Source organism: Crocodylus porosus, unplaced genomic scaffold (genome assembly GCF_001723895.1).
Source record: "Crocodylus porosus isolate Cpor-Errol unplaced genomic scaffold, CroPor_comp1, whole genome shotgun sequence".
NCBI classification, from domain to species: Eukaryota; Metazoa; Chordata; order Crocodylia; family Crocodylidae; genus Crocodylus; species Crocodylus porosus.
In genome coordinates, this window is record NW_017728906.1 from 196,736,450 (window position 1) to 196,751,810 (window position 15,361).

The window sequence follows — 15,361 nt, forward strand, 5'->3', positions numbered from 1 at the left end:
TTTTTTTTTTTTTAAAGAAAAAGAATAATTTGAAACAGTTATTTATCCTGTAAATTGGCCTTCAGTTTAACTGGGATAATACAGTTTTGCTGTTTAATAAAGGTGGTACATGCCTGAAGCAAAAATATTGTTTTTTATGTACTGTATCATATAGCAGGCAAGCAACACAATAATAAAGTAATAAAAAGGCAACCACAAATCCTGAGGCATAAGCCGGTTTTGATCCGAAGGTTTAAAAAAAAAATGTGAGTTTTTGGCAAAATGAGAATGTGTGCTTCTAGGTTAGTCGTCACGGCACAAACAAGAGAGACTGTCCTTCTGATCTCCAGCATAACCGGTATCGTTCCAGTTCAGTTAATTAAGCAATGCCACTTTGCATCAGCTCAGAATCGGTCTGGGGTGCTGGATACATGCCTTGGTGTCATTTACACTGGTTTGATTTACGGGTGTAAATTGTACTAGGATCAGGAACACACGTACTTAAATCACGCTTTTGTGATTTGCACGGGAACGACAAAAAATGGCAGTTTTTTTCACGATTCGCTGCAAAAAATGACATTTGCCACGATTTCCCACAGAACTGTTGGAAGAAAAATTAAAATGTACTGAAAATAAGGGAAAAGGTGCCAGCTAGTGGGGTGGCACCAAGTGGAGCAGCCAGGATGGTGGCCACCCCTTCATCCCTCTTCCCTTTCCAGGACCTCTCTACCAACTAGTGGTGAGGGGTAGGGTTGCATGAAGGGCAGCACTCTCCGCCAATCAGCGAGGAGGGGTGGGGCCTGCAAAAGTGGCTCTCTGCAGCATGAGCAGTCATGAAAAACCCTTCATCTTGCCCCAATTTAGGTAGGCCTCTACCGTTGAACATTTATCCCAGGGAAGCTGCATGCAGAAGGAGGCTATAACTGGGGAGCATGCTGAAGTTGTCTGTTCCCCACTAAAGGTCTCTTCTCACTACAGAGTTAATGTGGACAATTGGCACCTGGATTAGCCTAGCCAAATGATAAAGCCATATCCAAAGTACCAAGGGCCAGATTCTGTTCCACTATTATGTGTCTAATGGACTTACATGCCTAAGTGCAACTCTGTTCCACCCTGTTCAAATGCTGAAAATCCATGAGTGCATCTACTTTCATAACTCACCATCCTCTGACCCTGAAGACTAGGTCACAAAAACCCAGCGGGGAGGAGAAGGACCCACCCACCTTTTGTCTTCACTGGTTTTCAGGGACTTGGGTGCCTCAATGTGATAATGTTGCACCCTACCCAAGTCTACTTACATGCCTTATAGCTTGGCACAGAATCTGGCCCGAAGTGTTCACTTAGGAGGTAGTTGGGGGCATCACTTGCTGAGCTTTTGAGACCACTGCCATCGCTGCCACACACCCCTTCTCTGACCACATCCCTTATTCCACAACCTCGCTCAAAAGAACAGGGCTTTGCTCCACCTGCTGTTGATACCAAGTGAGATTAGGGAATACCTTCATTACAGAATCCCCCTGTCTCCCATTGTAGAGGTGACCCTTGCTGCCAAATACCATCTGGATACGGTAGCAGATGAATGTAAATAGGAAAGTAAGGCATAAGGGCTGAATTCTGATGGTGCTGCCAGCACTTACCAGTCCTGAAAGTCCAGCTCCTGTCTCGGGTGGGGGAGCTACCCCCTGAGCAAACCCAGACTATGCAAAGAGAGAGAGAAAACTACTGCACAGCCTTTGCTATCACAGAGCAGGAGGGAAAGGGGCTCCAGGGTTTGGCTGCACACACATATGTGAACTGCAAGCAAGCTGGCTGCAAAAAGCAAGTATTTAAACATATAATGCATCTGGCCATGAGATGCAGGCCTCAGATAGGAAGGTACAGAATTATAGAGGTGCAGGAGCTGTGTGGGATCTATGCCTGCATGTTTTGGAGCTCAGGATGAAGACCAGGCCTCTCTCTCTTGATAAGGTGGACTTTGTACTGGTGAAGTGCATCCTGGTGCTGATCTATGGGAAGGATATGGCATGGACAGAGTCAGCGTTAAGTTCATCCCTCCCTGCCACCAATGTGCCTCAGTCTGTACCCTTGGGAACTGCCTTGAGCATATCAGAGACACCTTTCCCTACAGAGAAACATGGGGTTAAGGCTCTGAAGCAGGACTAAAAGGAAATTGCTTTAATTCCCAACTGTGCCACAGACTCCCTGTTTTGCCTTGAGTCATTCAAATCTCTTTGTGCCTCTGTTCTTTTAATGGGAATAATATTTCCCTTATCCCTGAAGACTGTAAACTTTCCAGCACAAACACTCTGCCTCTTGCTATACATATGTACAGTCCCTAGCACAATAGGACCCAGATTGCAGATGACACCAAGGTGCTACAGTGCTATAAAGAAGAAATCCCAATGGGATTTTTAGCAAAAGGAAAGCCTTAGGCAGAAGCCTTACAACCTGGCCTAGCAGCAGCGGGCATCACCATTTATTTTTGTATAACTACAGACCTCAGGGCCATATTTTGTGCTCATTTACAACAGCATGAGTCTGACAGAATTCCACTAAAGTCAATGGATGCTCTCAGCCAGTGGCATTAATAGGGTTATAGCCCAGATTTACAGCAGAATAACACAGATTGGAATTTCCCCAATGAATGTAACTTGGTGCAGTTAATAAGCAATTTAGCATGAAGAATAGGCTTAATTTTGCCGGTCCTTTATTTGTATCGTGGGTCAGAGCAAGAGAAGACAGACCCAAAGTGTGGATGCTTTGCCCCTCCGTGCTTCTATTACTAATTTTGTAAAGTGCAGGGGAAATAATTAACATCACTAACTGGATGTGGCTGTCTTCATAGGCGCTTGGAACAAAGACAACAGCCCATTGTCAATAATGGTCCATTAGAAAAGACCCATTTGGTTTGTGGCAGAATTATAGGGATGGCAGGTATCAAGTCCTCTCTTCCTCTTGTTTTATTTTCAATTGCTTTAAATACGGGGAAATAAACACTTGGCTGGCTCTGCTCTATTGCAGAACTGAGTCAGGGTTTAATAATGATCGCTCTCCCCCTGCCCTGGCCTTGCAAAAGATGAGACGCATCCATGGTCCTAAAACAGCCAGTTGCCTTGAGTCATGAGACTTACCTGCCCCTGCCCAGACCGTGTTGCTAATTTATCAAGCACGTGCCCTGCACTGTCCCAGGATCACAGCCCTCATCCAGGACTCAGGTGCTGTCCAGGCATAGTACATCAGCAGGCCAGGGCAGGCTGATAAAGTGTCACCAGAAGAGCACTTGCTAGGGACACTGAGTGCAAAAGCCCACTGGGGAGGTGCATCATCAGCTTGTTCTACATTAAGGTATCAAGGCTTGAAGGCCTAGGAAAGGATGGGCCATTGCTCCATCCTCCAAGCATCCCAGTAACCTTGACCCATGCTTCTGCTCCCAGACAAAATAACATCCCCATAGACTCCCAGAGCTACGAGGCAGGCCTGTTTCAGTAGGCAGAAACTCAATCTCTCTACCCAGCGCTCCCAAGGAAATGTAGCCAGACTCCCCTTTCCCACATTAGAGCCATAGCAATTGCAACCAAGCCTCTGGTGTACCACTGTCATCACTGGCACATCTCTGGTGAGAACAGGTAGAGGTCTCTGGAGCAGGCACTTGAACCTAGGCAAACTAGGCATGAATTGATAATGTCCAAACCAAACATCACTTCGTACCCAGTTTGTGCAGGTAGCTATAGAAAGGGTGGGGGCATAGAAAATAGAGCAAAGCCAGCACCATTGCCAAGGGACCCCACTTTCCTTGTAAATCTGAGAGGAGTCAAAGCCCAAGATCTAAACAACCAGGCAAGCAGAGTTCAACACCACCACCCTGGAGGGGGAAGGCATCTGCACCCAGAGAATGCTTTAAATTGGGGGTCAGCCAAGGTGTCAGATCTGGCCTGCTAAGCCCCTGGATGTGGCCCGCAGAGCTGGAGAGATTTGCCTCTGCCCGTGTGGGGCTGGAAGCTGCACTTGCATCGCCACCACTACTCCCTGCTCCCCAGCTGCAGCGAGGGCGCAGCTTCCAGCTGGTGAGCAACTGAGCCCCAGCGCGAGCACAAGCAAATACCCTCCGCGGCCCCATCCCACGCTGCTGACGTGCTGCCAAAGCTGCACAGCCTGCGCTGGACTGGGGCCAGGCTGTTCTGGCCCATGGCTTCTAAAGGTCATCAGCCCCCGGTGAGGCTTGGATGCAGCTATAAGCCAAGCCTCAGGGCCCCTTTCTCCTGTAAGGACTGGCTTTGAGATAACCACAGTTCTCCACAACAAGCTCTCGCTGTTATAAAAGGGAAAACGCTATACACAAAGAGCAACATTTTCCAAAGCACCTTGATGACCCGGGAGCCTTCAGAGCAGCTTAAGCCTTCAGAAGTACTGGCTTCTGTGCGTCTCTGGTCATGGGCATCTAACTTTCCCTGTCTATGGCAGGGGCACCTCAGCATCTAGCACATGGCTACTATGGAGCAGGGCACTATGCAGCAGGGCACCCAAAAACTGGAAGCTGCAATATATGCCCATCCTAGCCCCTAGTGGGAGTTGCAGGGGAGATGCCATGTTTGCCCAGACTGCACGAAGCCTTTGGGAAGATTTTATTCAGAAGTCAAGAGCTCAACACAGTGGCTGAAGCCTGCATTTTGTACAAAGGCAAAACTCCCTCAGCCTCAAAACCTCTTTCGACAGAGTGAGGAGCAGTCGCATGATAAAACAGCAAAGCAGCACGATTGGGAATATTTACAAGGCATCAGGTGATTAATAGCAGTACGAGCACAGCAGCATCTCCTCTTCTGAAGCACCAGAGTACGTGAGAATCGTAATCAGGCTCTGATACCTGTAGGAAATGCTAAGCATGCAGCAGTCCTTTATGAGGAACGATTTCCTTTCCTTTATCGCTACGAACACAATGAAGAACAGCAGTATAGCGTACGATAGTGGCCAACTTGTTTCAGAATTTACCCTCTGTCATCATTCAGCTTCAGTCCCATGCTTTGCTTTCCATTCTGTGAATACACAATATCCATATGCACCACAACCATCTAGAGGAAGTGAAGGCAGGGCCCTTTTTCTTGAAAGGCAGAAGCCCCAACCATTGGAGACAGAGGAGTCGTCATCCCAGCAACTGGGCATAAGCAACAGGCTGCAATCGTTCTTAGTGACCACAGGCCGAGGGAGCTGTGATCACACACACACACACACACACACACACAGTGCACTGCACTGATATCCTATGTTCAAGTTGCCTAACTGCTAGGATATAAGATGGACCTCTGGAGATGGTGCAGCCTGCAGTCTTTCAAGGCCAAGTATTGCAGACGGGACTACTGATTTGAGATGCCTTCATTTGGAGATCCCCTACCGATGATGCCCTACGGAGAGTCCAAAAGGAGAGGGTGGGTGAGGTGAGTTAATTAGGTCCTCCAAAACAACCTGCCCCGAAATTCATAGCTGATTCTGGAAGATCTTGGCCCTCCTTCAGAGGAAGGGGTGTGTAAGCATTGTAGACCTCCACATCCAGGTCCCGGCTTAGTTTCTTCCAAAGGCATCTTGATCTTCTGAGCCCCTCCTCATCGAGGTCCTGATTGATGGTTCCCACAGCAAACAAGAGGAAGTGACCAGTTGGACAAAATGATACTTCGAGTCATCAGCCAAAGTCTTGTCACCACAGAGCTTAGTAAATAGTATTCTGTTAAGGCATTTAGGATAAAGTGCATAGAAAGCAATGGGGCTCTCCTCACACCAGTTCCTGGCAGCAGTGCATTCCCTGAATTAGCAGCGAATCCTTCCTCCTAGGTGCGAGGATTCAGGGCCAGATCCCTCTCCATGGTCACACCGCCTGCAGTGAGGGTGTACAGCAGAGGAGACCGGCTTTTGTGGGCCCAGCTGCTTGCTTAGAAACAAAGGCTGAAGCAGAGCTTGTTGGGTATAGCCAGTGTCTGTTGCAAACGGTGTGCCTAGAAGACGAGGCCATGAAACGAGCCTCCACCTCCAGCAGCGGAGCCGCAGCCCCCTGAGGAGCCTTCGTCATCCTTGTCCCTGTCAAAGTCTCTCCACCACAGGGGTGACTTGGGCAAGGCCGAGATGTAGGCAGCTCTGTTTCTTGCTTCCTTTTCTTGCTCCTAGAAGGGAGGAGAGGGTGGGGCGGAAAAAGCAAAACAGGCCCGCTTATTTGAAGCCAACATTTCAGTGGCAGCAGAGGATGTTATATGAGGACCCTGTTTGAGAAAAAGCTCCCAAGTTTACTGGACAAATCAAAAGGAGCCCCCACTGCTCCTGGACTGAGCCCCCATCAGGGAGTAGCCCTACACCTGGAAAAGTATGTAGCCTGCTGGGCTGAGGGAGGGACATGGGGTCAGGACTCCTGGGTTCAGAGGGAAAGACAGGCTTTAATCAAGAGGGCGGGGTAGTCTGGGTCACCATCACAGTCTGTGATGGACAGAAGAGAAGGAAACCTAGATAGAGCCACCCTGCCTCCCCGACCTCAATCCTGCAAGGTACTGAAGGCCCTCAACTCTGTTTCTAAACAAGGGGCTGCCCCTCTGTATTTGTGCAGCGCCTGGCATAACAGGGCCTGACCCCAGCTGGTGTTGCTGCAATACAAGCAGTCCAGGAGCTATTTAATTTTGGGATTTGGAAGGGAAGAGCACTGCAGCTTTAGGGAGCTACCAGTGTCATTGTAGGGCTCAATCCCACAGCAAACAAGGCCAAGTGAAACACCATCACTGAATCTCACACAAACAGAATCGGTCCCCTGAACATGGTGCAGACATGAAGCGGCATTACCTGCAAATACAGGATGTTGTCTTTGGAAATGGCTTCCATCAAGTCTTTATTGAGCGAGGGCTCCCCGTGCAGCTGGACAGCATCCGAAGCCTCCGCGTACACCGTGCAGCTCTGCTTGCCTGGCCTCTGCTGGTAGAAGAGCACGTAGGCAGTGTCTTTGGGGAAGAAAGAGGTCACATTGCTGACAGATTCAAAGGAGGAGAAGGAGACTCTGGTGTCATTGAAGAGGTACCACTGGATTTCAAAGTCCAGCTGCTTTTCAGAGGTGGCTTTCTGAGCCCCATCCTGTGGCTGTGCCCTGGCACCTGTATCAGTACCCTCCCGGGAGTAGCAGTAGTAGTGGCCACTCTCAGAGGAGACCCCAGAATGAACCACCACACTGCAGAGGTCATACACCACAGACACAAAGCCAGTCCCTGATGCAGCCCTCTCCTGCCTGGGGGGGCAAACATCATCCGGTTCCTCTGACGCCACCAGAACAGGCAGCTTCAGCACCAGCGGTATCGAGACGTTATCCAAGATCTTCTTCCTCTTCATGGTCCTCAGGTCGAAAGAGAACCTCAGCAGGGTGAGGATAAGGTAGTGAGGCCCCTGTGTCAACTCAGCCACTTTCTCTGCATCTTGCAAGGAAGCACACTTGTCACAATGGTATTTATTCTCTGCTGTCAGCATCTCTGGAGATAAAAAATAGTTGATCAAGTCCGGGACAGATCTGGAGTCCTTGGAACTACATGTCTGCTCTCCAAAAGCCAAGAGTGGATCTTTCCCCATCTCCCTACCAGCAGGATCATGTCTCAAGTCAATAGGAGCCTCTTGCTCCCCTGCTTCCTGGAAGCCTAGCGTTTCCACCTGCACTAGCTGCGTGGGTTGCTCTCCAGACACATGGCGTTTCCTCTGTCTCCCAGGAGAGTCTATTATCTGGCTCTGGGGTTTTACAGGCGGCTCTATAATCTGGGGACCGATTTCTTCCACTGGCAAAATGGTGGTGTGGTTTGGCCTATGTCCGTGCCTTTCAATTGGCGGGAAAGCCAAGGACAGGTCTGTGAAGGCTTCTTCTCGGGAGGAGACATTCAAACACTTCAGACAGCGAATTTTGGTGGTCATTTTACCCCCAAACATTTTCTCAACTAAGGTCTTGTTTAAGTAGTGATTCTCCTTGGCCTGAGACATCAAGTTAGACTCTTTGAGCTTTTGGTAAATTCTTTTCCCAGTTTTTTCTTCTTCATGCAATCTTTGGGGAAAGGAGAAAAGAAATTGCATTAGAAGTCACAGGTCAGAGAACAGCAGCTTCTGCCAGACGGTTCCCACTCCAACTACCGCCTCTCATAAGTGCTGCTTTTTCACGTGCAAACCTTACAGCTTTAAATCTTCGTGCACTTTTGCTGTCTTAACCCCTTAGGCCATCTCTTTATGGAGGTAACTTGCTACTAACTATTGCTCTTCACATAGTAAAGTCTGGCATCCTGTTCCATATAGGTGTGGAGGACCCTATCTGCTGAGTTCCTCTACATGAAGGGAGGGCAAAGGGAAGGGATTTGGGGCACATACAGTCTCCATGTGCCACAAACTCCTTTTGACAGGGTCTCCTTTGTGTGCCAGTGTGCAGCTGGGATTTGGAAGGGATTTGCAGTTTCTGAGCTGAAGAGGGAAGCTTTAGACAAAAGTCAGTCTCAAATGGGTAACAAGCATGTCCATTTTAGAGACAAACTGAGGATCTAAGTCTATATTGGACTGCTGGTTTCTATACTGGAGACCATAAAGAAATAATATAATAGAAATTGGTACAAGAAACCATGTATTTTCATTCCTAACACAGAGGGATCCACTCTGGGAAGGGACCCTACCCCCCCCATCCTGAGCCTTAGCTTACATTCGGACTGCCTTACACCTTCTCTAGGCCAGCTGTTCTAGGGAAATGCCATTCACTCCAACACACATACGCAGTAGATGGCACCTCAAGCATCAAAATATTATCAGTCAATACAGTGTTCAGAAAGCCTCAGGAACCAACACTGATGCCAGCCTTGTGATTCCTTTGCAGGGAACAGCCACACATGGGCAGAAGATGAACTCACTGACCCAGAAGAATAGCTATTTGTGCCTCTGTTGGTATTGACTACATAGCATCCAGAAGCCCAGGCATGGAGTAAACCCCATGATTGCTACATGCCATACAAACCCAAGAGAAGAACATGCTTGCCCCAAATGCCCACAATCTAAGATAGCGGTGTGCTCTGAAGCTATGTAAGGTACTGCTTACCGGTCCAGCAGATACTTCAGGTATTCGGAGCAGTCCTGCTGAGCACCAGGGCTGAACCACGGAGGCCAGGATGCTGAGAGGAAACTTTCAGGCGAGATGGCAGGTCGCTGACAGCAATAAAAGGGGGATGGGGAAGAAAGCATTTAAGGCTAGATCCCAACTTCCATGCAGAATGGGGGAGTGGGGAAATCTTTCCATTCACTTCAGTGAGAGCAGGCCTTTGGGGACAAAATGGTGTGAAACCCAGGGGGTGGTCACAGGACTATAAAGACGTGTCTCTTTTTAAATCTCAAGAACCAGCATGCCATGGTACTCTAAAGCGCCTTGACACCCTTTCAAGGCTGCCACAGGGTGCCACCAAAATTAAGCACCATTTGGTGTGCAAGCAGGATGCAGAAGATAAACCCAGAGGTTTCAAATAGGAATCAAAATGTTCTGACCTGCAAAGCAGGTTTAGATCAGATATCAGGAAAAACAGCTTCACTGTAAGGACAGGGAGGCAGTGGAAAGGATGCCTAGGGAAGCTGTGGTCTCTACATCACTGGAGGCGTTCAAGACAGGGTTGCACAGGCATTGGTTAGGGATAGTCTCGGTGCAGGTATCCCTATGTGCTACAGGGATTCCCCATGCTTCTGGGCTTTGCTGCTTGCGCCCTCCCTCCCTTTCTGCTAAATATGTCAGGGTGTTTCTAAGCCTCCCAGAGGCATTGGATGTTGGCTGCAGCCAAGACTGGGACTTACAGCTGGAGGTTCCTGGCTATAGGGTCTTGCTCATCCACTCAGGGGCAGACCGATCACTGTATTTGGGGTCAGGAAGGGATTCTGCCCCATGGTCATAATGGTACAGGCTATGGGGGGTTGCCTTCCTCTATAGCAGGGGGCATGGCCCTCTACCTGGGCTCTTTTGAGCATATATTAACAACCTTCTATAGAAGCAGGATGCTGGCTGCTGGGGTCCCCCTGCTTTACCTGTGGCAGGTTAGGGTGTGACGTCTTGTGTTGTGCCAAGTTTTATGAAGAGCTTAGATTATGGATTTGTATAGGATGGTTTGGAGAGCGCTGATCCTGCCTCAGGCAGGGCATTGGACTAGATGACCTCTGGAGGTCTTTTCCAGGCCTACTTTTCTAGGGTGCTATGCTTCTGTTGCTTCTGAGTTCTTTGCAACAGAAGAATTGATCTAGTATTTTTCTGCACTCGAAAAAAAGGTGAAAACTAGGAGCTACATTTTCTAAGCCAGTGCTTTGACTCCATCGAGGGGTGCCTCCAGTCTGAAAAGGCAGAGGATTACTGCCCTAATATGAGCTAGCACATGGCTAACTCAAGAGGTAGGGCAGATGCGGGGGCAAAGATAAAGAGAAGGGGGAGAGGAGGACAGATGATCTCGGGCCACTGTTTGCTCAGGAAGCCACCACATAGCCATAAATTTGCACCCTGCGTGAGGCCCACACATCTACTGTGGGGTAGAGCCCCTTCTTGTCCCCAGCGGGCAGGTCTCACCTCAGGGGGACCACTTCAGGATTTTGCTTCACTTCAACAAAACGTATCTACGCTGCTGAGCACATTCATCATTTTGCTGTTAGCAGGGAGCGCTCACCAACTCAAGTGAGGGAGCCCGACTTGGCAAACCGGCTTCTAGCACCAGCTCTGCCACTGACTTGTGTCACGTCAGTCAAGTCATTTAAGACTGTTGTCAATTTTCAGTATTCCTCAATTTCCCTCTCCCACACACATACGCCTGTAAAAAAAGGAACAGTGACATGTGCCCACAGTTATAAGGCACGTTAAGAGCCTCAGGTGAAAAGATGCTATAGAAGAATAAATTATACCTCTGTCAAATGAGACTAAAGATGAACTAGCTGCTGAGCTGCCTTAAACTCTCACAGCACATTTGGCAGGTGGAGGAGCATTTTAAATCATCTTAGATAATCTCACGCTGCTGGTCTGAGGGCTTGTGCTATGCTGTCTGCAATGTCTGTGCGTGCACAAATGGGAATTTAGGGCCATCTGACTCGTCTTCATCCTTTCTCTTAGGCCTACAGGAATTGCCCCCCCGCAGCGACTCCTTCCAGCTCAGTATCCTGTTTTGGCTTCTGAGGAAGAAATCCTGCAGTAGTGGGGAGACAGAAGACCTGGCCTCCAAGAGCTTCCCTCTGATCCCCAGTTCATCCCCTGGAGCATGAAGGTGTCTGCTCCTTCCAAAGCTCTTTCAAAACATATTCGCTCTTATAACTCTGGCTACCCATGCTGCCCATGTAAAGGCTTTATTCCTTTTCCCTCGGATACGCTGAGCATGTTTTAATCTAGTAGCACCCAACTTCCTGGCCACACAAGCCAAACAAGTGGTGGAGGGTCAGTCCATAGCCTGGATCCCACACGGGGTTGGTCTGCTGGCCCAATCAGGCTGCATATCAACCTTATCTGGTCTCACACTGTACACAACCACCTCCCTGATCCAGCCCTGTACCACTCTGATCCAACCCTGCACCACCCATAAGCTGGCATGATCTGGCACACAAGGCCACATTATCTAGCCCGTGGGTTTCCCTGCTGGTCCTGAAATTCGGCAGCAGGGAAGCAGCAATTAGCACTGCCACTGTTCCCTTGGCACCAACTATCCATACCCATAGGGAACCCAGTGGGCTGAATGATACAGCTCTGCAGGTTGGATCTGGCCCATAGGCTGAAGGTTGAGCTCCCCCATTTTAACCTTGTGAATTCCCTGCCACTGCATGAGCAGAGACCTTGTCAGTCCTGCTCTTTGCCTGAAGTGCTTGCATGGTTTATTTTCTATGAGGCGCTCTCTGGTTGTGATGCACAGAAAAGGCCCAGAGCGAATAATCCGGGAGATCCTTTGACCAACCATTGCCTGTGACCCCAAGGAACCAGAAGCCCCTTCCAGTGCTCCATAAGAGAGTACAAAGCAGCAAACATGTAGGGCGGGTGTGACAGCATTAAATCCACCCCTGCACTGTATGACTGGGGGCCTCCTTTGAACCAAGGTGGGGCGGTGCAATCTCCAATGCTTTCCACACATAGCCCACCTCTTAACACACAGGTTGTTTAGTCAACATCTCCCTTCCTAGGCAAGTGCGGCCCATTGGGGCCCCCATTCATAACCACTCATACCACCTCCTCTACCACTGGCTGCTAAATACTGCTATGTTGGCAGCTGGGGCAATGGACACCAAGGAACAGGAACAGTGGAAAAAATACACTTTTCCTCTATGAAAAGTGTATTCTCAGCTTCTCTCAAAACAGCTGGTAATGAGCCAGGAACAAGTGACTACCCAGTTCTCTGCCAACCAATTTATTGAAGGAATTGCAAACTGGGCACCCAAAAGGGAAAGGCCCCAATTCAAAACCTGGAGATCTTTACAGCCATAAAGGCCATGTTCAAAGTCTGAGCTCCACGTAAGGAGGTCTGCAAACAGCCAGCAGGAAGAGTCCCAACAAGTGCAATCTCATTCATCTCTGTAACACAATGCCTGTCATTTAGTGCAGCAGCGATCAAACCAAGGGACATTGCAATCTGTTGTGAGCTCAGTCACAAGCAAAGTTCTTATCCCTTATCTATCCCTACAGTAGAAACAGGAGTGGATATTTTACATCACGGGCAGCCAAGCCATAGCATGCATGGTACAAGCAACACAGGCAGCCTCTGTGCACGCCACACAGCAGACCAGGGAGCAGGCAAGCATTAACTTATGCAGGGAGCAAAAAGCAGAGCAGCAGCTTGGGCAGGGAAGGGAATCAGAGTGGCACTCAGAATGGGTACAGGGCTTAATTTGTGGCACACTTGCCAAAAAGGCTGTTGCCACTGCTTTACATAATACATCAAGACACGCAGGCCTCTGATCGGCACTTAAACCTGGCAGGACGTAACGCCGAAATGAGCCTTTCTGCAGCCGACAGTCCAAACAATCACTAGAACAGGAACTAATTACCTGACTGTGCTCCAGAAATGCAAAGAGCCACTGGAGCTTTGTCATCAGGGGCTGTGCATTGCTTTCCGTTAAATTCAGCACCGAATGTCTAAAGCTGTAAAACCAGAGACAAGAGAGAATTACTCCTAGGGGAAGCACAATCTGGGCCACACCACTTTCAACAGGGAGGAAAGAAACTTACTCTGAGGCCATGAAAAGAGACTGGATGATGCTGTTCATGTAGCAGGTGTTCCCCAGGTTAATTAAGCCAATCTTTCCCGTTTCTGACTTAGAAGCTAGGCGTGGATAGAAACAGGCCAGCTCATTCTTCTGGGAGGTCCAAGCGTTCTGCCCCAGTAAATGTTTAATTCGGTCCTCATTGGGAATCGGGAGAGCCTTAGAAATAACCAAAGATGCTGCATCAGCCCCCAATTCATTTTGCATGCTGTGAGAGAACTATGAACTCCTCAGTTAGAGCCTCAGAGAGCTGTTCTTCCCCTTGGCGAGCCAAGGGAGACAAATCGAGTATGCGTACATGTCATACACACAATGCTGTTAGGTGTTGTCCAGACACATTAAAGAAAGTCCCTGCCTGAAAGCCGGACCCAAACGGGATCCAGTTTCATAACCTGAACCACTCTCTGCCCCCAGAGCGAGAGCTGTCCTCACAAGGGGTTGCAGTCCAGACTCCTCTAACAGTGAGAAGGTCTGTCTGCTACTAAACAGCAAACATCGATTCCTCCTCTCCACCTGCGCAGCATGTAACGTGGTTCAGAGACCCAGAACTGAGCTGCCTGCCTTACTTTGACTGCCTCCAGGACTGGTTCGTAGAGATCTGGAAATCCCGAAAACCGGAAGAACATGCAATGGATCAGCTCGGCCAGCTGTTCCAGGCAGCTCGCTGCAGAGTTGGAATCCTCCTTCTTCAGGGATGCCACCAGCCGGGGGACGTGAGGAAGCAGCTGAAAGAGCAAAGTGCACTCATTTAGCAATGGCTCGGGCTAGTTGTGCTTCTGTGGCTCTCACAGCACCACAGGGTTGAAGTATGTGGGTGAAAGTCACCCCCTGCAGAAGGCTAACACAAGGTTCATGCACCACTTTTATGGCCTGATCCTACAGCAAAATTCCCATTGACTGCAAAGTCCCATTAATTTATGGCTTCTTTTGATGCTCAGATAGGCCTTACACATGACATAGGGTCTCGCGCTAGCTTTTGCACAGGGCAAATTTCCTCCTTTGTGCAGACTGGCCTCTGCCACCTATGAATACGCCCCTGCATTTGTTAGGGAGCGGGGTGTCTCTGGCTGAAACAGAGCACTAAGTAGCTTCCTCTTGAAGTAGGAGATGCAATTTTCTGGCTGAACCGATCTTGACACATCTGATTTGTATAATTACCTCATTTTGTATAAATGACAGCAGTGTTGTTGTCATCAAATGGGTAGGGACAGATATGTCCATACAGCTTTTCAAATTAACTCTTTATCTCAAATTCAAAAAAAAAAAGAAAGAAAGAAAACTAAACTGCAAACCAAAATTATCCAAAAGCCCCCCAAAATAAGAAAAATTAACAACCACTCCAAAAACAACCAAATCACACAACAGGTCTGATTGTATAGAACCAGATCCAAGACAACAGCTCACAAGCTCCCTCTGCTGACTTCATAGCAGAAAGGAACAAAGAAATTGCTCCCACATCTACAAAGATGCCTGTGCCAGGCAGCTTCCAAAGATGGACTTCATGGGTGATGGATTTCATAGATTTCATAGACATCAGGGCTGGAAGGGACCTCGGGAGATCATCGAGTCCAGCTCCCTGCCCAAAGGGCAGGAAGTCAGCTGGGGTTATGGAGATACAGCTCTGCCTGCTTTGCATTGCATCAGTCCTCTAGGGCAGGGCTCAGACAGGTGACAGCACTGTGGAGAAGGCTAACACAGCACAGCCAGTGTATGGTCAGTCTTAAGGTCTGTGGAGTGACCCCAGAGAGAGGATCCAGTCCCCAGCTGTGTAAACTGGCTTCAGTGAAACTAGGATTTACACTGGGGGAAGATCTGGATGGTTACATAGTGCTAGCCCCTACTTACTGATTCCCCTTAAGGTTTGGAAAGGGGAGAGGTATAAACCTGACTCTGTTCTTCATTTCTGGTTTGCTTCTGGGGCATGCCGGCTCATCCCCTTACAGCCAACTCTTTCTTGGGCTCAGAGGGCCCCACACGAATAAACAGGTAAGAGAGAGGGGCCAGGGTAACGCTGGGACTAGGGGGTCAGTACACACACCCACAGGAGGCCTCAAACGCCTCTACACAAATGCTCGTAGTATGGGCAACAAGCAGGAGGAACTCACCCTCCTGCTGGCTGACACCAGCCCGGACATAGTGGGGATTACAGAAA

General features: G+C 49.0%; 1 protein-coding gene across 2 annotated transcripts in view; it reads right to left on the reverse strand.

Annotated features, from left to right (window-relative positions):
• Nucleotides 1–4,584: 4,584 nt before the first annotated feature.
• The window catches only part of USP35 (ubiquitin specific peptidase 35), a 35,992-nt gene continuing 25,215 nt past the window's right edge, over nucleotides 4,585–15,361 (reverse strand). For both annotated transcript variants that reach the window (XM_019530423.1, XM_019530422.1), the window contains 6 exons: nucleotides 13,776–13,934; nucleotides 13,175–13,368; nucleotides 12,994–13,087; nucleotides 9,050–9,156; nucleotides 6,790–8,020; nucleotides 4,585–6,125 (listed from right to left, as the gene is read on the reverse strand). In XM_019530423.1, coding sequence (XP_019385968.1) covers nucleotides 5,961–6,125; nucleotides 6,790–8,020; nucleotides 9,050–9,156; nucleotides 12,994–13,087; nucleotides 13,175–13,368; nucleotides 13,776–13,934 — 1,950 coding nt within the window. In that variant the 3' untranslated portion in view covers nucleotides 4,585–5,960. The remainder of the gene's footprint in view (nucleotides 6,126–6,789; nucleotides 8,021–9,049; nucleotides 9,157–12,993; nucleotides 13,088–13,174; nucleotides 13,369–13,775; nucleotides 13,935–15,361) is intronic.